A 26,305-nucleotide genomic window follows, 5' to 3' on the forward strand; every position below is an offset into this window, starting at 1 on the left:
TATCAAGATATGTATTGTATCGTAGCCTATATATCGAGGTATGTTTCATATCGGCAACTTCTTAATACCCAGCCCTAAATCTTAGAGTGTATTTGAATTGAAAAGTCAAGAACCACTGGTCTAAACTAAAGCAGCCTTCAGCATTCACATAGCAGTAGTCTGGGAGGAAGACAAGGACATTGTCAGTGCAATGCAATGCTTTTCTTAATTAAAACAGCTCTTTCAATGCAACTTTCTAAAAAGATGTTAACCTCCCTCACACCTGGGCAAAGACTTTTTGGAACATAGAGGCTATCGCGCTCCCTGTTGCGTGATCTTCCTGTGTCTGCGTGGGTTTTCACCGTACAGAGTGTATATAAATGGACATAGCTAGACCGCCAGCCCGCCAGCCCCTGTGTTCTCAATCGGCAGTGATCTAGGACACAAATTGGTTCCTTCAGGGTCTGGTTTCAATTGACTTCTATTGAAAAATCGCTGCCTCTCTTTCAGTAACTGCAGCTGTGAGGCTTGTCATTCTGACCTTAAAGGTCCATTGTATAACCTTTCTGTTAGAGGGTCCGGAAAACAATTTTCAATACATATCTTGATACAGTGAGCTTTCTAGTCGATATAGTATATTTCAAATCGATTCAATATGGTTCAATAAAAAATAAAGGCTAAATCATGGCTGTGATACCAAAAGTCTTTGTTAAACCACTTCTTATGCAAAGTTCATATGAAACACAAACATTTTAATCCTCAAAACAGTAAAAATTTCAAATGTGCTGCATAAACGATTTCCTTCCACTAAACAAGCAGCAAAACTGTAGCTCTGTAACAAAATAATTTTGTAAAATATACCAAAAAATACTCTTGAAGATATATCAATACAGCAGCCCACAATATCGATACTGTACCATCACATTAAACGATACAATATGTCAATATTTTGATATTTTTGCACACCCCTAGTCAGCATGTTTTGGTATTTTTGAGCTATAAAACCACCTGTAATTGAATAAATGTAACATAGAGCTGCTTAATATCATACTGTGGAACATTCCAGGCAGAGCAATGATATTTCCATAACAAATTTGTTTGATCCTGATGTTTTTATTTTGCCATCTTGTCTGTAAATAAAGATATGAATATTAATAACTCTCCCTCAGACCCCTTCTTTTACACTGCTGAGTTTATATTTTTCTCTGGGCAGTCTGGTCCCTCCCATCAGCCCAAAACACACAAACACACAAACTCCTCTAGCCCCGGTTGCATTGGCCAAACTTCGCTCAAGATCTGGAGATGAGTCAGTGGGTGCCTGCTCCGGTCTGGCGCAGCTTCTGACAGGTTGCCTCTGCAGCACTGAAGGATGGGTCAAATGCATTATACACACTGAATTGAATCAAGTATTTAACTGAATTTCAATACATTGTTGCCTTGACTTTTCCCCCGACCGGAGCAAAGATTCCCTGAGCTGTCTACTTAAACACCTCCTCTAATTCATCATATTACACAGCAGACAGATGTTAAATGTCCTAAAGGCCACTGAAAATCAAAAGAGACAGGGAGCATAATGTGGTACACAAGCCCAAACAATAGCTGTTATTTACTGCAGATACATGCAGCAGGCTAGACAACATTTGAAACTTTATGAGCCAATTCAGTCTAGTTGCCAACTGCATAAGCTCATTATAGAAAGAGTGTAAAAAGTTACCGTCTTGGCTTATGTCCTCAAACTGTATGCTTAATTAAACTAAATTGTTCCATTGTACAAAAACAGAACTGATTTTGGATGCAGCTACGAAAAATGCGAAAATAGTTAAAATTCTGTTATCGTGACAAGAGTAGTTTGACAGCTTTTTAAGAGACTCTGCTCCCATTAAACAGAGTGGCATGTGCCAACTTAGGGCAATTACGCACATCCAGCTGCTAAAAATAAATGAATGAAAAACCACAGCGAGGAAGATCTTGTCAAATACATGTAAACCAGCTGCAAGTCTGTCTATGAAGGTACACTGTGAGGTTAAAGGGGGATATAAAGCACGGCACACTCCCAGGTAAAGAACAGAGCCAGCCCATGCACACACACATGTATACGCACACACACACTCTTCCTCCTGATGCACTGCGAGCGGTGACTCATCCCTCCATTCACGTCAGAGAGATGAGTGCACCGTGTGACAGGCCAGTTAGTAGCAGTCACACTGATCTATGTGGCACCTCTCCTCTTTGTTTCCCCTCTGATGGAGACACTGTGCATGCACGCTACCTATTAGCAGCTTTTCTCAGCTCCTAATGTGGAATGGCCGGAGAAGGGCTGCATGGCTGTGCTCAAGGGCTGGGCCATACGGGAGAAAAGATTAATTGAAATTCAAAATAGTGACTCTTCCCTTTTTTTCAAATTTAAATGCATCTGATATGGCTTTTAGGGTTGTCAGAAGCATCAAAAAATACTGAACTAAAACTAGAAACAAAACTCATTTGAGCAGATATTAATACTAAAAACCCACACACATTCAGTGGAAACAAATGAACCTTTCCTGATAAGTAGGGGTGTGCAAAAGTACTGAAAAATCGATATATTGTATAGTTGAATGTGATGATACAGTATCGATATCGTGGGCTGCTGCATCGATATATCACCAAGAGTATTTTTTTGATATATTTTACTAAAATTTACCAACTTATTTTGTTAGAGCTACAGTTTTTTCACTCTTTTAAAGAAAGGAAACTCATCTATGCAGCACATTTGACATTTTCACTGTTTTGATGATTAAAATGTTTGTGTTTCATATGAACTTTGCACAAGAAGTGGTTTAACAAAGACTTTTAGTATCAGAACCATGATTTAGCCTTTATTTTTATTGAACCGTATTGAAGAGTTTTGATACATATCGAATCAAAAGTGCACTGTATCGAAATACGCATCGTATCGTGGCCTATGTATTGAGGTATGTATCGAATCGACAACTTCTTAATGCTACCAAGCCCTATATATCGTGCCGTTTAATGTGATGATACAGAAAAGATATCACGGGCTGCTGTATCTATATATCGCCAAGAGTATTTTTTGGTATATTTTACTAAAATATTTTGTTACAGTGCTACAGTTCAGGGAAAGGAAACTCATTAATGCAGCACATTTGACATTTTCACAGTTTTTATGAGTAAAATGTTTGTGTTTCATATGAACTTTGCACAAGAGGTGGTTTAATAAAGACTTTTAGTATCACAGCCATGGTTTAGTCTTTATTTTTTATTGAACCGTATTGAATCGATTTGAACTATATCATATCAAATCAAAAGTGCACTGTATCGAGATATGAATCGTATCGTCATCTTCTTAACTTCTTACCCAGCCGTAATCAAGTATAAGGCAACAGAGATTATTATAGACCCATGGCATTAACTTAGTCTATTAAACTCTCTTGCATTTAATCAAGGTGTTTTTATTCCCCCAAAATACTTTGAAAAACATCCAATCTTACTGTATCTCCACAGAGTTGACTTATACCCTTGACTTGGTGGTGCTACCTGCTTTTATCCATGAAGACCGACAACTTTCAGGCTATACTGTGGAACATTCCAGGCAAAGCAATAGCATCAGCATGGATACAAGCCCCCACCAAAAAAGTTACATAGAGCATCTTTAAGTGCGGAGCCTCGAACATCTCCTCCAGCTGTGGGTGGTTCTCAGGCTGGTGTCACAGTCAGACTTCATTGTTGCTGTCACAAAGCCAACACACACATTCTGCTGAGGAAACAAATGCTCTCAAACATGAGCGCTACTCTCCTAAAACATCGCCGTTTCTCATCCAAAATACACTATTTCTGATCTATGTTTTTGTTTTCTCATCAAAAAACATACCTGGAGTTGTGTTTTGTTCCATTCGCACATGTTTAACATACAAACCCTGCACATTTAGGCTGAGTTCTTGTCTCAAACTAAGCACACCATATTCCACCTTGTGAAGTGATGTAGTAAGACAGGAAGTGCTCCACTGTGTTTTTAAAGTCTACATACCCTCATTTGGATCATTTCAGCCCTGGACTTGCCAATCTCTGCTGAACTAAAGGTCAAAGGTACCTGTTAACCTTGAAAACTACCGCTTCATGTCATCACAAGATGAAACAGAGTATTTTGAGCTTTGGAGATGTAGACAGACTAATGATAAAGGGTTACTCAAACATGTGTAGATGAAACAAAACGCAACTCCGGGTGTGTTTTTGATGAGGTAACAAGATTATGATGTGCTTTAAAGCTTACGAGAGTAGATTTTGCATAGTGTAAGACCTTTAACATAAATTTGTCTGTTGTAAATGTATGGAGGCACAACAGACATAATTAAAAGCTTTTTTCATGGTTGATGCCAATTGTTTAGAATCAAGAGAAACCGAAAGCTGATAGGGTCTAATATGCCAATATGTAGGGTCCAAATGATGTAATTAAAGGTTACCAAAAAAAAATTGCCAGAGCCCCTTTTTTAATCACAAAGAAAGATTTATAGTCATGTGTTGTGCAGTTATTTTTTTGTTCTTAAAATTGCATTCTGTAACTTTTTGGTTGAGAGTCCGTCACCTGCTTGTTTCTATGGATATGTCATTGCTCTCCTTGGAATGTTCCACAGCATGACATTAAACAGCTCCACTTGACATTTGTATTAAATTACAGGTGGTTTTATAGCTCAAAAATACCTAGAAAAACATGCATTGTGACTGTGAGCGGGGTTCCCTTTCCACAGATCTAACCTGTAACTTGGTCTGGTTTGCTCTCCTTGAAGAAAGAAAGATTTAATACCTTTTTGTAGAGTATTCCAGACAAGGCAATAACAGACATTCCACCAGAAAAGTTACAAAATGCACCTTTAAGTGTTCACATAAAGCTTTGTGTGTACTTTTTAAAAGGCAGCTATTAGCTATTTTTGCACCATAACTATTCATTTAAGAGAAGAGACTTGTAATTCGATGTGTTGTGATGGTCCAGGAGATTATTGTGAGACTTTTGATGATACAATATCAGGATATTTTGGTTATTGTTACATCCCTATCTGACAATACAATATCATCAATATCATGATATGCATGTCACGATTCGATCTATCCCAATACTAAAACAATAATTACTTTTGATAATATAGTCAACTACACCTTCACAAGAACAAAATTGTATGAGATATAATTTATTACATTTACATTTTTAAACCATGAGACCAGTGAATGTAACTACTGAATTTTTGTGATTCGGATGCATTTTGATTTGATTTGAGGATTGTGCACTGAAGTATCCCGATATATCACTGAGTGGATTAATTTATTTACACCCCTACTGTTGAGTGACATGTTATTGTTACAAACTTTAACTACATAGGCTGTTGTATATGCTTTTGTATTGATGTTCAGGCAGGCTATTTGAGACTCACGATTGCTTTATTTCTCCCGAAGGAAATTAGTGTTGAAAACATTGGCTGCCGAAAAAAGTACACAACCCTGTACCCACGACAAATAAATAAGAATTGAAGTTGAAATTCTCTCCATTAAAGTAAAGTTTACTCATTTAAATGATCCCATTAATCAATCTGTGTTGTCCTTTGCGCCACACTCATCAGTCTGTGTCGGCTTAAAGTTAAAACATTGAAAATAATGACTGATTAACAATGTCCTTAGACTCTACCTCAAATATCATTAAAGATCACCATGACCTGGCTGCCTGGCTGTTTTCGGTTAATTTTACGGTGAGTTCAGGATAGTGTAAGAAAGCATCTCTTGTTGACTACTCTTTATCATACCAGACATATTACGCTAAGACGAGAAAGTATGTTTTTTTTTTTTCTTACTGTGTTATTCTGTGGTTTGCGTCAGACTAATCTGAATATTTTCTTGGAAAGATACAACTAGGCCAAATGCCATGTCCAACTGCATGAGGAAGGAACAGACATCCTAAACTAGAGCTTCATTTGGGTTGACAGAGTATTGAGGAAATCGACTTACATCATCATCACGAAAACATGCCGTTAACCTTTGAACTGAGTGGCAAAACAAACATCTGGGCTCAGTATTTAAAGCTGCATAAGCCAATTTTTAAACTAGAAAGATGGGAAGTATGTATAAGATCTAAGTGTATTACGTGAACCACTGGTGGTGCGTTAGGGCTGGATGATAGTGCCAATTTCTCCAAACATTTGATCTTCAATTTGATTTTTGATTTTTACCCCTCTCTACTAAAAATAGAAAATGGTGAAAACTGAAAAGATCGTATTCAGTGATTATATTTAACCCATTGGCCACTGGGTAAATCTTTTATGAATGAGAAAAAAAACAACATTTAATGTGACATCACTGATTTCAAAGCAGTCAGCGCTGTGTTAAACTTTGGTCCTGTAAGTAATGAGTGTCCAGTGTTCAATGCAAGAAAGAGGGGAAAATAAAAATCTACTTTCATCCAAACAAACTGATTTGTTATTCGATTAATTGATTTAATTGATTTTTTGAGCAGCCCTATGGCACGTGAGTTTGTTCAAGTGAAACTTAAAATACTCTTTAGTATGTGGGTTTGCTTAATTTAGAGTTTAGTTCATCCATTTTTTTAAATCCTCATTTGGATAATTTTTTGGAACTACAATGGTCCACTTTAAGACCTGGTTTAATCCTAGGTTAGACCTAGAATAGTCCTGTTATATAAACTTAGATCTGGTGGTAATTTGAAAGCCAAATATTTTCTTTCATGGGTACTCGGTAAATTTTAAATTCATTTTTCCCATAGACTTTTTGAAAAATTCAAAGATTAAAAATTCAAAGGCAATGCAGAGCTAAACCAGCTATGTGGTAACTAATCTCCATAATGCAGTTTTTCTCATCACATATCCAGAGTGCAGAACACTGGCGAAGCCTTTGACTTTAAATAAAGGCAATATTCATGAAGTTAGCACAGCCAGTGGCTTGCCAGTATTTCTGTGGTGTTTTTTTTTTTTTTGAACATGCTCTAAGAAAAAATAGTGGAGCCATTAACTTCCAAAAGCAGGCTGTTTTCATTGCTTTGGTTGCTCTGACATGATAGCTTATCATTTGGCCCCCTGACAACTGGGAGAGATTCAGAAGCTCACCCCCAAAACAACTGACTTCACCAGCACTCAGACCCAGACAAAAAAGCTTACTGAAAAAAACGTAAGACAGGCCACTGGGTTTTCATTCCTATTTTAGGTGTGTTTATAGTAACAAAAAACAGAGGGTATTTGCCTTCTACAGTTACAGAATAAATACTACTATTTATGGAAGGAAAGGTGTGTGGCAACCCTGACTAAAAGATACTAGAGCGTTCTTTGCTATTGTTCCAAACAGTAAAAGCTCTAGGACATGAACAGGAGCACACACACAAACACACACACAAATACACAAGATATAAAGGATAAAACTGTGTTCTTACCTGGGATACACTGAAACTGACCATCTTCTCGTCGTATGGTGAAGGATTCGCCTGGGTTTACTTGCACCAGGATTACCTGTGGAGAAAACAAATCTCATCACTATCGAGCACATAATACATTTCATTTAACTATTTCCTCTTTTCTGTAGGTTTCAGCTTTTAAAAGTGTTGTTTGTACAGAACAGCTGTGCGATGCAGTAATACTGGCCAATTAATCAAATTGCGTTCCTATTGTTTCAGATGTTCAATGATCAGCTTGGAGCCATTTAATCAACAGGTCTGCAGCCATTCCTCTGAAGTAAAACCTTGCAGTTCTGAAGAATTTGGAATTTTCTTTGTGGTAAATGTCACTGCAGTGGGTAGCATTCATTTGTTGTTTAAACGATGTTGTGTTTTTTCTGTCTTGTTCTGCCTTGTGCATGTTCATGACCTTTACTGGTAAAAGCTAGATTTATTTGTTTTTAATAGGAAAAAAATACAAATGAAAATCATGATCAATCAATAAATCGCCCAGTTCTACAATGCAGTAGTCCTCGTCTTCATTGTAACGTCATGCTTCCCTTTGCAATACAAAATCTGCTAAATGCACAGGACGATCCTTTTACAATCATTACTACATTTAGTGATTGCTCAAAAAATAAGAGGAACATACTTTTTCAGCTCAAACACAAGTCTTCTGGCATAAATTGTCAAGAAGTTTCAATCAAATACATACAATGACACTTTCATAGCTCTATCTCCCAAGTGAAAAAACACCATTTCCACTTTATGACAAGTAAGTAAGTCTCTTTTCTAGACATAGATGTGCTATTTTTCAAGATCCACAAAATACCCTAAAAGAACTCTAAAAATACAAAGCTTTGGACCTACTCCTGATTCATGAGGCCTGTGCTAATTTGCTGAACAAGGTCTACAATCAAAAGAACTACAAGACTGGAACAAAATGAAGGAATGAATGTACATAGTAAGATATATCTGATAGCTTTGGATGAGCACTTTCATAAGGATATTAATACAATAATTGTGAAAAGTTGCTGCAATTTTTACTATAATTTCCTCTACAAACAACATAATATCTTAAATGTCCAACCCTGTACTTCAGATCTGTAGAAACATGATCTAAAATGTGATTCTTGTATTAGTTTGTCAGTCAAGATTTCAGTCTTTTTGTAAATTCTTCTGACAAACTAAAAATGTGAATTTCAAACAGAACCCTTTTCTTAAAACAAATCACATACAACACATCGGAAACATTGCAATTTGATATTTTTCCCAAATTTTTCAGCCCTAAGAACAATAAAAAAATGTGTTCAGAAACCAGCAGATTCAACCAAACCCTCCACAAACCATTCCACATCACGACCATAGTATTCGTCAACTCTAGACTAACCCAAACCAATAACAACACCTCTGCGGACCCCTCACGCTTTACCTCGCTCTTATGGTAGTCGCTGTCATAGAATCTACAGTCAGCGGTGGGCAGAGGGCCGTGGCTCTGACTCTCTTGGAGCACGGAAATCATCAGCACCTCCATCCTCCTCCTCCCCGGCTCGAGTGAGTGTGCAAAGCAAGGAAGCCCTCAGACTGGCCTCGTGCGCTCGACGTACACCCACACGAGGAGGGAGCCGGCCGCGTCAGCACCGGAGCTCTGGCTACGCAGCAGAGGGGGGTGAGGAGGAGGAGGAGGAAGGGGGGAGCAGCAGGAGGAGGAGGTAAGCTAATGACAGGGGGATGGGGGCACGCGCTAGGGTCTGATAGAAGCGAAGAAAAAGTGGTGTTCTAAAAAGCTATTACTGACTGGACCATTTCGCATCTTGGAACTACACTGAGCAAAAAGGGCAGATTGTATGGAGCTACAGCAGATATTTCTAATTTCCTATTTTTGATGAAACTGGACTTTGTAATCGAGCAATTGTACACACGACTCTGCGCCTCGCAATGCAGATTTGAATCACAATCAACAGTAAAAGTTAAGTATTTGTTTGCATAATGAGCCCTGGTAAACATCCTGACTGACTAAGAGCTGTCATAGCATTCTCTTTCTTCCTTGGTTCATTACTGGCTGTAGATAAAACTGCACCCAAACGCAACAATTGCCTTCTATAATTGAACAGCAAAGACAAATAGCCAACACAAACCACTTTGAGATTAAACTTCCTTTGTGAGAACAAAAGACAGGTAAACATATCGATAAAGGCAGTCAGCTCAAGTTTGGATATCTCCGTCTCTGTCTCGTTGATCACATTTATAATAAAAAAATCAAGTCCATAAAACAAAAAGTTATGCCATTATTGTGATTCTGGGTAAGGGACGAGGGTGGGTATTTGGGGGGGTAATGCCTCCTCAACGAAACTGTTACTTACTGTTGCCCGCATTGCTTTGTCTCATTCAGGCGATGCTTCTGTTGCGGTCACAGAGAAAAGGAGAGCGATGATGATGTTGTGGGGTCCAGCAGACCCTTCACCACCCTCATGGGGGAATCACATGACCTGCACTGCTAGCACATCTGGCTGAGCTGCTCTTTCCTTCTCCCCGGCACAAATCCACAAAGCGGGGGGAGAGACGCAGAGTGGAGAGAGCTGTTGAAAAGGGCTGATCCTCCTCCCTTACTGGAAGCGTGGCGTGGCTCTCATGTTTGCTTAGCCTCATCTGCTCCGTGTGTCTCTCCCTGCAGCACGCGGCTCCTTCGCTCCTGCCTCCCCTCCGCCAGTCGCCACAGCAACTCCTTCAACAAATAAGCCACGGAGATGTCGCTGCCAGAGCTTCGGGGGGGAGCAGGGCACAGAAACCTTATCAGCGGTGGCAACTCCGGAAGATGGAAGGGAGGATGAGCCCCGAGAAAGACAGGAGCCAAAAAAGCGAGACAAAAATCAAAATGAGAGTTGGGCTGGAGGCTCAGTTCTGCACGCTGCCTCTGCCGCTGACTGCGTGCCAGCTCAGTTAGCGCCCGCTGTGCCCCATAATATGCTTAGTTTCAATAGCATTCCGTCAGGGTGTGATCATAGCACAGCTGAAGCCGGCAAATGTATAAAAGGTTCCATAGCGTGGGGACTCCTTTGTTCTGGCTTTTTTTTTCACAACAACAACAATGGCGTGAGAAAGCTAGAGCGACCCACGCAGCTACTGAAGCTGACATATACGACTACGCTACAGTGCCTCTCCCTCCCCGCTCGCCCTCCTCCTCCTCACTCACTCACTCACTCTCCCTCTCTCTCTCTCCCATTCACACGACATGCCGCACGCCTTCTCCAATACTCCGATCGATGCCAGAGGAGATGAGGTGGTAGGAGTTCAATTGCAGCCTCGAGTTTCGCTACAGTTTTGGAGAGATCACAAAGCAGCCTGTAGACAGTCAAAACAGAGTGGGTATTTGCAGAGGCGCCCAGTAAACAGTGCACGCGTCTCCTCTTCGCTTGCCTCTGTAACATCTGTCCCCATTTATCCTAAATGGATCCTTCCTTAAAGCGACAGCGCTGATTAGTCCATCAGCGCGTGCCAAGTCCGAGGATACTCTGCGTCACTGACACCGCTGCGCAAGGAATGGAAGCCGGCTTCTCTAATCAAATAGCCACAGTTCATTTTAGTCAGAGCCACTTTTATAGCACTACTAACAGCACTGACACATGAGGTGAGAACAGTACTCTGGCCAACCGTCAACACATGGAGGCTAAGCAAATTGATTTACACCTTTTTAAAGTATACACAGTTATAAGAATTGAGGTAGTTTAAACAAATTAACTCTTACGCTTTGGGCCAACTCATAATCGAAAAGCGGCCGTGCTAAATTGAGACTGAACAAGAACAGAATCAGAATAACTAGGACAAAATGTTCTGAAACCAGGTCTGAACTATCAATAAATGTCCATATGAGCTGAGATCTCAAGAATTTAACTTGGCACAAATATGGAAACGGCTACAGAGAGCGATACAGCTGTGAAAAACAGTTTAAACAGTGAAAGATATCAGCTGTCAGTATAAGCAAATAACATTAATCCTACAAGCGTGGGTATTTTATTGACATTACAGCGGTGACTGCAAAGTAAGATCGATGATGTCTTTTCTTACAATAATAGCAGCATGACAGAATGTACCGCTACGTACACTTCAATTCGCATATCTTCATATAAAGTAGAGAAATGCTGCGACTGCGCTTGTATTTTACCCTTGACTGAGGAATTGGGAGTTTGAAATAAAGCTGGGCGATTTTTGCAAGGATGACTAATCTTTGTTGTGTGCTAACTTACACGGTTGACAACGGGGAAAATCTTTATAGCGGCGAGCGGATGGAGAAAGCATGAACGGAAAAAGTCAGCGAGATCCGGAGTGATTTACACAGTGTTGTATGTTCCGGGTTTAATAATATGTCAAGCTGCTACTTTATGTGGTTGTATGTAATGGGAATGAGGATCGATCCACACCTTCACATCAGACAGGTGCTCGGCGTGCGCGTTTATGACCCTGGCCTGTGCACTGCTGACGTTTCTCTACTATTTGGTGACTCATCCTCGGGCTTTCTCACTATTTGTTCCTCTTAATTGTTTACTTGCATTAATGTGACATAGCAAGCCGTGGGTAAAACAGGAAACCAGGGCTAAATGACACTGGGAAAATCAGGCTCGCATCCGAACAAACGCAATCTCCCCGCGGCTGACATCATGGGCTTACAGTGGGGCAATGCAACGGGGCAATTTGATAATCCGCTCTCCGCCATTCCCTAGAAACCACAAGTGCGATGGAAACTCATGTGGAAACTCATTTTTACTCAAGACGACATGTCACAATGAACATGAAAAGGGCACATTTGAATATAATGACTTCTTAAGATTCCAGTTCTTTGGTTAATTCAACTTAAGGTGCAAATGAATTAACCAACTTTCATGGAGTGCTAGTCCCCAGTCTGTTTATGAAGAAGAGCAATGGTAGGTTTAGGGTTCGATTATTTCAAAAACATAATCTGAATAAACAGCAAATTGCAAAGGCAGCAATAGTTAACAAACAAAATATCCTGTCTTATTGCGTAAAAAAGGCTAAACCTGTTGTTTCTACAAACATATTTCAAAATGTGTGTATTTAAGTATTACTTTAGCAGATCATATTTCCATATTTCAGGCTTCCCCCAATGTTAAAGCTGCATTACCCAATTTTACCCCACCTGTTTTAGAAGGAAGTAGATATTTGTATTCACAACTCCTCTGGCACATTGCGAGTATTCACATGCATTCATTTTTTGATGCTTAGTCTACGCTTACGGCCCTAGCTTCCTAAAGATACACCTTTAAAGTGACCATCAGTATTAGATTTGCTGACCCGCTCCTGTTGTATTCTCACATATCACCATTACTACATTGCTCCTTTCTAATAGTTGTCCAGCTTTGGCCTAACAGAAGAAGACCAGAGAGCACAGGTGAGTCTGAACAAAGGCCAGGTTGAGACTTGCTCCACTTCCATATGCAACAAGATTCATGCCTTCCAAGCATAGTAATCGTCAACAGTTTTTATACTTCAAAACATTTCTAATGTCAAGGCTGTGTTCTGTTGAAGGCACTAGATGTCTAAAAGTCAAAACAGACAAAATGGAGCAACAAATAAACATGGAGACACCCAGTGCAGTTTTTAGATGTTGGATATCTCCCCCAGTATCTGCCCCAGTATCTGCTCAGTATCTGCCCCAGAGCATTTGTGCTCTGAGTACTTACACAGAAATACAAGTTACATACATATCAAGGCAGAGTGACTTTGGTTTCAGAGGCTGGTGCTAAATTAACATACAGTTGAGGAAAACAAAGGGCTTCCTGAAGGAGGAGACAGTTGTGTCTGATGAACCTTTACACATGTTAATGACTGGTCTGGGTTTCAGGTAGAAATCACATTCATTTACACAAAGACAGAATGAGAGACATCTTTCCACAATCTAAATTTCTATCACAGTTCTTTTTAAAGACAATACAGTAAAGTGTATTTCTCTTGTTGACATGTTTCGGCTGCTCGCTGCAAGCCATCTTCAGAACTGTCCCCGGTGTTGGTGGTGACGTGTCATGTATCAGCTGTTGTTACTTCCTGTAGGCGTGGTCAGCCTGATGGACCTGGCAGGTCGCTCAGACTGACCATGCCTCCAGCCGCCCGGTTTTCTCCGGAGGAGGGTGTCCCAGGTGTGTGAAAGGAGGAACGCTCCGTCATCACAGCCAATTCTGTCCGTGCCTCGTTTCCTGATTTCACTGTCCTCCCTGATCCAGCTTTTGAACTTGCTGTTTTCCGATCCAATGACCCGAGCCCCGTCCCAATCCATAATGTGATTATTTCTTTTACAGTGGTCTGATATGGCGGATTTTAGGTTTTCCTGTTCTGCTTTGTCTTTTTGTGTTCTGGTGAGTCTCCCTGATGTTTCCTTTTCACATTCCTTTTGGTGTTCCTTTTTTCGAATGTGGAATGCCCGGTCTGTTTCCTCCATGCATGATTTGCATTGGATTTCGTATATGGCATTGCATTTTAAAGTTAAAGTACATAAGAAGACAAAATGAACATCTTTGGTTTATGTTGAATGTTTGTTGAGACAGAGCCAAGGCAAGACAAGGTGAGGGAAGCATTACATTTGTTTAGCTGCTTATTTATTTTATTTATTTATTTATTTATTTGATTGGGACAGAGCATGTTAATGAACAAACATGACAACATGAATGTAAACACACCGGATTGTAGCCTAAGGCTAATTTCCATCCGTTGTCCCAAGGGCTGGGGTCACAGGGGCCAGACACTAAAATATTGCACACTCCACTCATTATATAGTTCCATTCATTGCACAGTTCCCATTCATTGCACAGTTCCCATTATTGCACAGTTCCCATTATTACACAGTTCCCATACATTGCACAGTTCCCATTCATTGCACATAGAAAAACAATTAAAATCACAGTGCAGTTATACATGTGTACATGTTTGATTTGACCATAACCAAGTTTTTGTTTGAGCTTTAAAAGAACTGTATGTGGGGCTTTCTTTCAGGGTCAGTGGAAGACTGTTCCACAGATTTCCACCTTGTACAGATAACACATTCTGACCAAAGGTGGTCCGTCTCTGGGGTATGACCAAGTCACCCCTGGTGGTGGCTCGTGTGGTTCTTATTGAAATGTCTTTACGTTTAATGTAATTATTTAATGGTGGTGGTGCCAGGGAGTGTAGAACCTTATAAATTAGACAAGTCCTTTTGAGTTTGACCATGTTGCTAAAATCTAGAAGCCTGTGCTTTTTCAGTATGTGACAGCTATTCTATTCTAGTTGCTTTTATAAAAGGCTCTAGTACTGTTGAGCTGTGTTCACTACTGTCCCTAGTGGTACATCTCCGTTGCCAAAATTCCACATGTTCTGAGGAGTTGGACCAAATATCAGGCAGTACAACACAGAGGATGGCGACAGAAGCCTCCATGTGTATTCATATGTGTTTTGAACGTGAAGCATAAATGAGCCTTAACAGATTTCACAGGTGCCATCTACTGGTGACAAAAATAAAATAGTATGGTGGCTTTAAGGCTTCTGGAAATGTTTACAGTAAGCATTAGCAACAAACCGCTGATTTTCAAACCTAAATTGTAAATCGAATCACAATTCCAGTTAGACGTTTTGTAACTGTATATACAGTATCTTTTGCCAGAATTGTTGAACTTGCACCCTGTACATCATTATTATTCTAATCTTTCTTCATTTTAAATCTGGACAGCACTTTCACCGTCAGACAAATAGAAATTGATTATGCTTCTGCAATGTCATATGTTGATGGCCCATAGCTCTCTTTGCATTGTCTGCATTATAAAGCCGTCAGCCTCTAATGAAGTAATCGTCATCTGGGCCAAGTGCTGCTGACTCACCCGCGGTCCACCTCCGACAATAGGGGACAGAAAGTGGGCTCGCCCCTCATTGGTGATTCACAGGCTGACAGGGACCAGCCGAGTGGGCAGCATATTTGCCTCCACGTCTAAAACGCTCTGGCAACTTCCAAGAGGCACAAGTCCAAGGCCCCGTCTCCTGTGTCTGCGGCCGGCACATGAGCTCTCACTATCTACGACCCACGCAGCCACAGAGCCACCAGCAAAACACTCCAATTATGCACTTACTCTCAGCCAAGTGCTGTTATTTCACGAGCAGTGAAAACAAAATGTCTGATAAAAGTGACTGAGAGACACAATAGAGGAGCAGCCCACAACGCAACCACAGCCGTGAACGGAACATCTCACTGTCGGATCTCACTATTGTCTTCAAAATAAAACCAAACACACACAGCTGTCAACCCAACATCCATGCATAATTACTCTGCTGGTTTCCATTAGCCCATTTTGTCTGAAACTGCATGACTGGTGGCTACAGACTGGTGGTCAACACAGTGAATAATTTTGATAGGCATATGTTTATTACTGAGGATACAATAGTTGAGGTAGAAGTCTGTGAGGCTTCTTCTGAAGATAAGCCTATTCACATCTTCACTTCTAAAAGAAAATTAATCCCCAGCAAAAAGTACACTAAGAGCCTAGAGACTTTAAATTTCAATTTCAACTACGCCAAAGCTGGAATTAAGAGCTGAGTACAAAATAAGAACCACTTTACAAAAAATATCCACACTTTTCAGTCATATTTAGTATTCTGTTAAAATTCTTCCAAATCTCCAAGTAATTGAATAATTTCGGTAAGTGCATACAAATGAAGTCACACCTTTATTCAGGCTTAAAATCTTCAGGTCATCAGGTGTGTTTCACTCTAATCGTTCATTATTGAGGTTATAAATGGTAGAAGTAAAGCTCTGTGAGGCTGAAAATCTTCTAAAAAGGTTATGGTTTCAACAGATTATGTCTATTCACTTTTTAATTTCTAACTGAAGATGAATCCCTAGCAAAAAGTACAAGAGCCTGAGATTTAGAAAAAAAATAAAAAAATCTTCACTTTTCAGTCAGCATTTAGTATTCTATTAAATTCTCCAAAATCTCCAAATATTGCAGTAAGATGTTTACAGCCGCCCACTCAAGTCAGGAAACCAATTTATTCACTGTAGACTTTGTGTGAAGGAAATATAAACACATCGTCACCTGCAATGTACGTGAGCATGATTGGCCTGATTTGAAATTTGACAAAAAACACACACACTGATTCACTCGTCCCATCTTGTTGTGTACCGAAGGGCAAGAAACCGGAAAATTTGGGGGGGATTAAATGGATGGAAGCGGTGAATCATAGCCTGGCCAAAGTCATCTCTGCAACAGAATCATCTTAGGTAATGACCCCGAGACAACAGCCTCCTCTCTGACTCACGGTAATTGGTCCAGCAGAGCGTTAATACCCGATTGGGGAGGGGCCGAGGAAACTGGGAACAAAGGGGGGGGAGGCTTGCCCGTGTAAAGGTCACAGACGTGGGGGTCAGCCTTCACCGTGGATCCTCTTCACTGTCTCAGCTCCAGTGGTTCTGTGATGTTTGCACACCTCCGGAGACGCAAGCATCCATCCTCCAAACAAATTAGAGTGTACTTCAGCTGCTCTGTACACAAGGAGATTTGGCAGAGCGCCCCCCAAGGCATCGGGAGTTCCAGGAAAATTGGAAATAATGGGGAAAAAATGGATCCAGAGATACGATTCCACGCAGATCCATTAGTCTTTGAGTCATTTATGCTAAAATGACCCTTCAGTATTTCACCATTTCCTCTTTTTAAACTTACCTTGAGTTGTTTTATGCCTCCATTTAGCGAATATTTAAATCAACAGGTCCAATCCTTTGTCAATAAAAGTGTGTGGTTTGGAGCACAGTTCAGACTTTTGAGGGAGAATTTGGTCTATTTTTGTGTAAACTGTCTTGCTTATGTGTGTGGGTTGGATATTAAAAAGCTATTTTAGTTTTTAATAAGAAATAATAATGAAATGAGAAATTCTTTATTCTTGTACTAAATCATATGTGGTCTTTCTAAAATTAAAAAAGATGTATTAAAAAAAAAGGCTGAATCATATGTGGTCTTCGTAAAACTTAAAAATAAAAAGCCTTCCACCAGTTTACATCATGTGGTATTTCAAGAAAAGCTCTTCTGTATTTTACACTTTCTTCTGGTCATTTCAACATCCAAAATGCCAACTTTGAAGCTAGCAGAAATAATTTGTGTAAATTATTGCTTCCCTTCCAAATGTCATTGCGCCTTCTACTGGCAACAGTCAGTTTTGAATGAATAAACGCCTTCTAAACAGTCAGTTTTGAATGAATAAAAATGTGATTGGAATACTTTTTACTTGTTTTTTTTTTACTATTAGGCTACGTTCAGACTGCAGGGCTTAATGCTCAATTTGGATTTTTTTGTGAAATCCGTTTTTTTTTTTTTTTTGGCGAAGTCGTTCACATTTCCAGTTAAATGTGACTTGTATGTGATCTCCAGTGTGAACTTTAAACGCCACAAAAGTGTTCATTGTTTACAGAAATAGCCTAAATATGAGCACCTGGCGATTTTTAAAGTTGCTGTCGTACCGGAGCCAGAACATGTATAACTTACCGTATTTTCCAGGCTATTGGGCGCGTTCTTAAGCCTCCAACCTCATCAAAACACAACCGTGTAGCCCGCAATCCAGAGCGCCCTATACACGAATCCACTCGGATGTCCCAGCACAACTTCAGTAAACTACAAAGCCGCACCACCCGCAGCGCACGCACGGTGCAGACAGCGACCGCGCAGCGAAAAACACCCGCAGCCACACTCATCACTCCACGCCGACGAGGAACAGAACAAAGGAATGAACCGAAAAAGCGAGTACAATGTGCCACTTCAAGCCACAACTGAAAAACTGAGTCACTGCGAACACGCCGACAATCCAGCGGTCCCAGACAGCACCCTCCCTACACGCCACAACTGAACAAAGCCCAGAGTCACTGTGAACGCGCCAAACAAAGACTGACCCATCCAACTGTTGTGTTTTGTTTAAAGTCCGGTGCGGTTTATTTGTGAAAAAAGTTCGAAAATAGACCAGTCTATGACAGCACGCCTTATCATCCAGAGCGCCTAATAGTGCGGAAAATACGGTATTTATTTTTAAGGAGGAGATTGAAAAGGACAAGGACAAGGTTGTTGGCTATGGCGTTTTGTGGGGCAGTGGCAGCAACGTCCGTAGAAAGGAACGTGTGGGTGCAGAGTCGCAGCCAAGAGCCAAGAACTTTTGTGTACATTTGTGACATACAGATCGGATGAATGCGACTTGGCCGTTCAGACTGAAGTCACATGTCAAAAGATCGGATATGTATCGGTTTTAGGAGCACATATCCAAGTGTCCTGGGTCACATTTGAAAAAATCAGATCTGTGTCATTCAGACTGTCATTAAAAGATCAGATACAGGTCGCATGGGGTGAAAAAATCAGATTTGGGTCACTTCAGGCTGCAGTCTGAACGTAGCCTTACACTATACAAACTCCTTTTGCTGTGATGTTTCCTGTTTCGTATATTGTAAGGGCTATTTAATAATGCATAATATAGGACCTTTAAAGTGGTTCCCTCCTGCAATGGTTAACAATCAAATTCCTTGCGAATTCTACAGTGAAATTTTGAATGTACAAAAATCTGACTGGCACACTTTTTACTTATTTTTCACTCTTAGACTATTTAAGCTACTTTCCTGTGACGTTTCTTGTTTGAAAGGGTTATTTAATAATGCATAATATAGGACCTTTAAACTGGCTCCCTCCCGCAATGGTTAACAATCAAAGACACCCATGAATCCCTGCACAACAAACCAGTCGATGGGGACAAAAACATTACCTGCTTTGCTGATATAAAAACATAAAACATGAATCAATGCACTCCTGGGTGGACAGCTCCTGAGGCTCCTTTCACACAAAACGTCTCTCAGCTCCAAAGAGTATGGATTGAACCAAAATACAAAGTGTCTTTTCAACAACCCTTCTGCTCGGGGGCACCCTAGAAATGATTGTGGATATAGAATTCATATTTCCAGACAGACTTTGAAATGGGAGATATGTCATTACGACCAAAAGCTGCCATAAGCGCACTAACAATCACGTTCAAAGAGTGCTTCAAAAATGGTTATAGGCAGTAGTACTACAAAGACGCGAGACAAGATGAGAATGCACTTTTCTCATGTACAGCCCTAAATGACGGACTGGCACCTGCACATTAAATTGTCTCTCCTGTCCACAAATAAAGGCAGGTGACGTATTGTCTGCAAAACGATAAACTAATAAAATGTTTTGGAGGTACATTGAAAGATATACTAGGGTTTGAGTTTTCTTAAGATGTTTAATATTCAGAAAGCTGTTAAATTAAAAAGCATGTAGCATTTCAATTTTTTGCCTACTTTGTGGTTGATTTTTATCTTATAATTCATTCATACTTGTGCAATAGTCAACCAGAGGAGGGTAGTACTCAGTTAAAAAAGCTAGAGCCCGACCGATATGGATTTTGTTGTGGCCGATATGAAACCGATATAATGTGAGTTGGAGCTGCCGATAGCCGATATAATCACCGATATATTTATTGATGTAAAAATTCACTGTAAATCTTGAATTGATTAAAAAACTTAGGTTTGGCTCTAGTGGATTCTAAATTGGGTTTATTTAGGCTACATTTATTGTTATTTTGACTCTTTACATCATATTTACATACAGTAGATTGGCCTAATGGCATTTTTGCATCACATTCTAGCTACTAGTGATGGGTATTCCAGTTTTTTTTTTTTTTTTTTTGGAGAACCGGCTCTTTTGGCTCGGCTCACTAAAGCAGCTGGCTCTTTCGGCTCCCAAGCTTTGTTGCAAGCAGGACTAAACCAGAACTGAACCAGGACTGAGTGTCGGGACTCGGTTTCTATCTCTCTCCTGCACTCGAGCCCAAGATTAGTCCTGGTTTATTCATTTTATGCTGAACTGCAGCCAAATATGCACTTTTTTTTATCCTATGCACACGCAGATTTCTGAAAGTTTCGTTTTCAGCCGCTGCTGCTGTCAAACTACGGGTCTACATGCGACATGAAGAGAAAAAGTGAGAAAAAGAGAAAACACGGCTCCCAATAAGAAACATGCTCCCGTTGTTCGCTCTAAGAGCCGCTTCGATCGCGACCGACCCATAACTCCTAGCTAGTAAACTATCGCTATTAGCCTTTAGCAGTAAATGCTGCGCACCGCGGTAATTAATTATATGCATAAATGTGGATCATTCACATGTCTATTCACAGCTCATTTACATATCAGTGCAGGTCCAGTAGCAAATATACGGCCAATGTAATCACTTTACAATAGACCAATAGAAAACAGCCTGTTTATGTGCGGGAGCTACAGCAGCTAACCGCTAACAAAACCTAAACTAGCTTCAAAGTCGATGTATTTCCAACACTCACCGCTCATACAGGCTCCTCCTCACATCACAAGTCTGCACTAATAAATGTCCTTTTAAGCCAGACTCAAACCGATTGTCCGAAAAAGAAAATAATCTCAGTGTTGCGCACGGCTGCGGGTGTAAACAAACACACGCGAGTGAAGTGACGTCACTCTGGTGGTTCGGGGACAGTACGGACACAGACAAATTACACCGCAGATAAATACTGATGCGGAGCCACATATTAGGATTTATCTGTCTGTAAATTGGATTAAATGAACATAATGTAGAGAGTCTAAGCTTTATAACGAGGTATAACATACCCACGTGAAATATCGGCCCATAACAGCAAGCATATCGGCCGATAGCCGATATGTCTCCAGGTGTCCCATATTGGCCGATAATATCGGCCAGCCGATATATCGGTCGGGCTCTAAAAAAAGCAATTGTATTTTTCAGAGTACTTTTCTAGCAGCATATACTAGTTTTACTCCTACCTGAGTAATATTTTATTGAAGTAACAATACTCTTCACTCTGAATAAGTCTATATGAAATGAACATTGTGTTTCTTGCACCACCCCTTCAGATATGATTTAGTTTTTCAAATTTTTGTGTCAGATTTTGTGTATTATTTAATGTTATATCAACTTTATAAATCAGATGTTACACCCTAACAATTAACACTTTAAGTCAGTCTAACTGGAGTATGAGCTTTCCCAAATACATTTTCACTCTTACTTGAGTAATTTCTTGGGCTTTGTACTTCTACTTGAGTAATATTTTGAAGTAACATTGCGTACAATTTTTGGCTAATCTACCCACTCTTGATCAGGACATTTACAAACACACATTTTATTTTTTTACAACACAACTTAATGAATTAATCTCAATTACAAGATACTACTGAGAGCAATATAAACTAATTTAGAACTCCAATAATTGCTGTCTCTAGACTATACACAGACTCCAAAGCCTGCCATGTGCTGAGAAAGGATGATTCATCTAAATGGCACAGAAAAGACGCACATTTAGTGTATTGGATAAAAACCTGCCAATAACTTCCCGATGGCAATAAAAAAAAATGCCTTGATTTCAAAAACACGGTCCATTGAGTGATTCTCATTTGTCAACCTCACCCACCTCTATCTAGAAAACAGCATGGATATCACAGAGAGAGACCAGTGCCAGTCCCATACAATGCCCTGGGGAGGTGATGGATGAACTTAAGCAAATCAAAGCGATGCCCATCAATTTGACAACTATTTCCAGCGCGCTTGTCATGTGGGCTGAGTGTCACTGTGGAGGTGACAGGAGGCGATGGGGTCCTGTCCTCTTTAACACAACACAGGGCCCCGAGCTGTGACGCCTGTAGCTACGGAAACACTCGCAAGCAGCAGCGGTGCCGTTTCACTTCAGGCATCGTGTGAGTAAAAGTAGTCATTCAAACTCAAGCTGGACGTGACAGATTCAGAGATGCATGCTGTGAGACTGTGCTAATTCAAAATGGGCTTTGATAGGATGGCACAGTAAACAAATTGATGGTATAACTGGTACCAAAACTAGAAACTAGGACTGTAGGTCTTTAGTCAACTTGATGGATTGTAACCACATCATTTTATCTAGATTATAAGGATTTATATGGGACATCAGCAGAAAGGTAAAGTCAGTGAGTGAGTGTTAGATGAAGAAATTGTATTTTTTAGTATTTACTGTATTTTTCTGACTATAAATCACTCTGGAGTATAGGTCCCACCAGCCAAAAAATACATAATACATAACACAGTCACACAGGACTATAAGTCACACTTTTTGGGGGAAATTTATTTTGTAAAATCAGAGAGCAGGAACCGACATTTCATCTTGAAAGGCAAGTTTTAGTATTAACAATGGAATAGAGAAGAACAGGCTGTTAAAGTAACATATTACCAAACTCTTGATCTCACTACAAATCACTAATTCCATTAAATTCTTCATCCTCAGTGTCACTTCTGAGCAACTCTGCAACCTTCGGAGGTAAACAGAGCACCGCTTCCTCTTCTGTGTAGCTATCGGAGGACTCGGCATCAGTTCCAGTTAGAATTATTCTGGCCTTTCTGAATCCCGACAGGATGATTTCAGTTGTCAGGCTTTGTCAGTCCATTCAATGACTTCCAGGAAAGTTGCATGGCACGCTCTCCCGGTTGTCACAAGTTTCTCACTCACTCCAAACTTTCTGCTGCTCGATTACCATTTTCGGCTGCATATTTCGCTACTTGCAGAAGGACAGCGGCTCTTTCTGCAGGAAACATGCGCAAAGGGACAGTGGTACAGGAGTAATAGGAGTTGCAGATACTGGCACAAAAGCCTAGAGCCTCTCGCAGCTGTATGAAAATTTGAATATATAAGTCGCACCGGAGTATAAGTCGCAGGACCACCCAAACCATGAAAAAAAGCGCAACTTATGGTCTGAAAAATACGGTATACGGCAAAGGATTAAACTCACGATTCAAAAGTTTAATCTGTCTTTATGAATTGTTTCCTAGTATTTTTTCTGTATAAATAGTTTTTGCATAAACTCCAGTGCCGTTGTAGTGTTGGAGTGCAGTTTGGGTTAGATAAGCAGAAATATGTAACTGTTTTGAGAGCTTTGCCATGCCTCCTTTTCAGTATTTTTTTTTTGTCAACTGCAGTCCTATTAGACCTACTAAACCACGGAGAAGGTTTGTAGAGTTGGGTCAGGGAACTGCAAGGAAGTCCATCATTTGCTGGATCTGCCTTGAACAAAACCAGATCTTTTCCCAACAGAGGTAAGGTAAAATAAATGCATTCTAAAAGTGTACATTTTATATTGAAAAACATTCATATTCAAGTGTTTCTGAAATAGATTAAATGCCTGACGGTTAAACTCTGAATACAGTAAACCTTCGCAGAGCTCTAACCTTGCTGTGAGCAGTGACATTTAGCTAATGGTTCTTTTCATATTGTGATGGACTTTTGGCATATGAGAAAATGACAATTTAGGAGTGGAGAGAGTGGAAGGAATAAACAAAGTGGATGCCTAAAGGTTTGGACAGAGTTACATGCTGGACTGGTACAGCTCAAGGGTAGAAAGGTTCCAAGGGTAGTCATCTGGAGAGCGTTTTAGAAATCTCATCCAGAAGTCGTTTTCGGTCTGTTGCTACTGGTCTGAGAAAACAACAGCTTGTGTTGAAACAAATGCATCAGGACTGACTGGAGTTTACGCAGAAACAAAAGACAACAGAGGGACAAAACATGTGTCCCCTGTCTCACAGAGGAGGGATTTGGCTTCATCTGAGCAGGACAGCAGCACTATGAGTAAACTGATGAAGTAATAGAGCCTGATGGTACCAACTTCATTCTGATTTGGGAAAAAAAAAAGGCTGACCACAAGGAGAAGCAAGTGAGAAAAAGTAGACCGCACCTGTGTTTGAGCTGCATCACAATATAAAAGTCTTTCCACAATGGCAGGTTGCTTTTCTATACATGATTTGTGTCAAAAACCGAATCACAAAATGCTCAATCTCAATGTAAACAAATTTAAATGGAAGCAATCAGCAAATCACAAATGCTGCAGTTTTGGAAGTACCATAATTTCCTTCTGAAACAACAAAATCTCCTGTCTTATTCTGCATAAAAACTGCTCACCCGGTAGTTAGAGAAAAGTCTCAAAACATTCTCAAAAGAAAAAGGACCCAACATAAAAATTTACCCCACAAAAGTCAATATAATAATTATCATGACAGGGCTATTTGTCAGTTCATATTTTGGTTGTTTTGTCAGTTCTTTAGCATACTATTAAAAGGTGCACTGCGTAACATTTATAGTGGAGGGTCCGTCACCTGCTTGTCTTTATAGAAGTCTTATTGCTTTGTCTAGAATGTTCCACAATATAGATTATACTTAGTTGATCACAAGAGAGACATGCAGGTTTACAGCACTATGCTACATTAGAATTCAGATCTGTGGAGAGTCATTGTATTTTTGGGCTATAGAAACACAAGAATACTAACGATATCCATGTCTCGTGATACGATATCGTCACCGTATGATTTTTATTGCCATATCATGGGGACGCTCACAATATGGTCTGGAGGCTCACAATTAGGTATGCAACAATATTTAAATCTCTCGGTATGATATTTTCATGATATACATCTCACGGTACAATATTTATTGTCTGAATAATTGATTGTGTGAATATGATACTTTTAAAATGCCTTAACAAGACTTAATCCAAAGAACTAAGATTTAATTGTATTTCTATGATCCATTATACTCTACACTGAAATGGAGCAAAGGATCATGGTCTATGTAGTTCCCTCTGTCTTTTTTAGATAATGCTGCACCATAACTCTTAATTTAAGCAAAGAGACTTGTAATTCGATACATTGTGATGATCCACAATATTATTGTGAGGACTTTGACGATACGATATCACGATATTCCGTTTATTGTAACATCCCTAGTAGATGGATATGTTGGAACATTCCAGGCAATGCAATAACATCTCCATGGAGACAAGAAGGCAACAGACCCACCAGGAAAGCAGTAGGGAAGATATTTATTGAGATATTTTGGAGAGGCTAACATAATATAATTGTAGATAGGACACTTTTTTGCTTTTAAAATACCTTGACAAGATTTGGTGCGAATCATTACTGTCATAATCCCAATTCAAATAAAACATGTATTTCTTCATGTTGTCTGCACGGAAATGAATCATGGGATATGTAGTTCTCTATGTTTATAAGCTCTTCCTACTATAAAACAATACATTTAAGCAAAGCAATTTATAATTCGATATACTGTGAGACCCCACTATATTATTGTGAGACTTTTTTACGATACAATATCACAATATTTCGGTTATTGTTAGATCCCTATTGCACAGTGAACCTTTAAAATGTGAACTAAATCATAATTGCAATCATGTAGCCGTACAATTTAGTGCAGTAACGGGTGAACGATCAAATGAAGAAGAGAGTGCTCAGACTTTACCTGCTGTGGGCCCTCTCCGTTGACCATGGCTGGGGGTGGTGGGGAAGCCAGGATGGGCAGTTCAGGGCTGAGGATCTGGCCGGATTCCAGAGGTGGGGTGTGGTCTGCCATGTTTCCCTCATTCACACCACTGAAGAGGTACTCCTGCGAAAGAGACACAGAGCTCAGTGGAATTCTACCAACATTTCACCGTTATTATCAAGCCCGACAAAGGAATGACAAAAACGTGGCAAGCAGACGGAAGGGAAAAATACAGCACAACCCTGAATCTTTGCTGACAGAAAATATGTTTAATTAAAAGTCTGTACCCAGTTTGTTTCACATGAGAGCAGCTCCTCAGGTCAAAGTATGTCCGTTCTGTGCTGTCTGAATCAAATTATAAAAAGTTGCATTGTTTGATAATCAGAAAGTGCATGCCAGCAAGCTAGTTTTTCTTGGCTTTACCGTGAGAGCATTCTACCGAATATGGTGTCATTAATATCTTTTAGAACGCTGTACTTCCTGTAATTTTCAATGTATTTTCTTTGTAAATTGCTTCTTGATTGGTGTAAAACTATAATTATAGGTGTGCAAAA

The 26,305-nt window shown here is 40.0% G+C and overlaps 1 protein-coding gene across 4 annotated transcripts in view; it reads right to left on the reverse strand.

The window, feature by feature from the left end:
- fndc3a (fibronectin type III domain containing 3A) overlaps positions 1-26,305 on the reverse strand; it is an 88,223-nt gene that overhangs the window by 56,588 nt on the left and 5,330 nt on the right. For all 4 annotated transcript variants that reach the window (XM_055166755.1, XM_055166753.1, XM_055166752.1 and 1 more), the window contains exons 2-3: positions 25,731-25,874; positions 7,400-7,475 (exon numbers count right to left, since the gene is read on the reverse strand). In XM_055166755.1, the coding sequence (XP_055022730.1) occupies positions 7,400-7,475; positions 25,731-25,841 (187 nt within the window). In that variant the 5' untranslated portion in view covers positions 25,842-25,874. The remainder of the gene's footprint in view (positions 1-7,399; positions 7,476-25,730; positions 25,875-26,305) is intronic.

Source organism: Boleophthalmus pectinirostris, unplaced genomic scaffold (assembly GCF_026225935.1).
Source record: "Boleophthalmus pectinirostris isolate CB_2022bp ecotype Guang Dong unplaced genomic scaffold, ASM2622593v1 HiC_scaffold_9, whole genome shotgun sequence".
Classification (NCBI taxonomy): domain Eukaryota; kingdom Metazoa; phylum Chordata; class Actinopteri; order Gobiiformes; family Gobiidae; genus Boleophthalmus; species Boleophthalmus pectinirostris.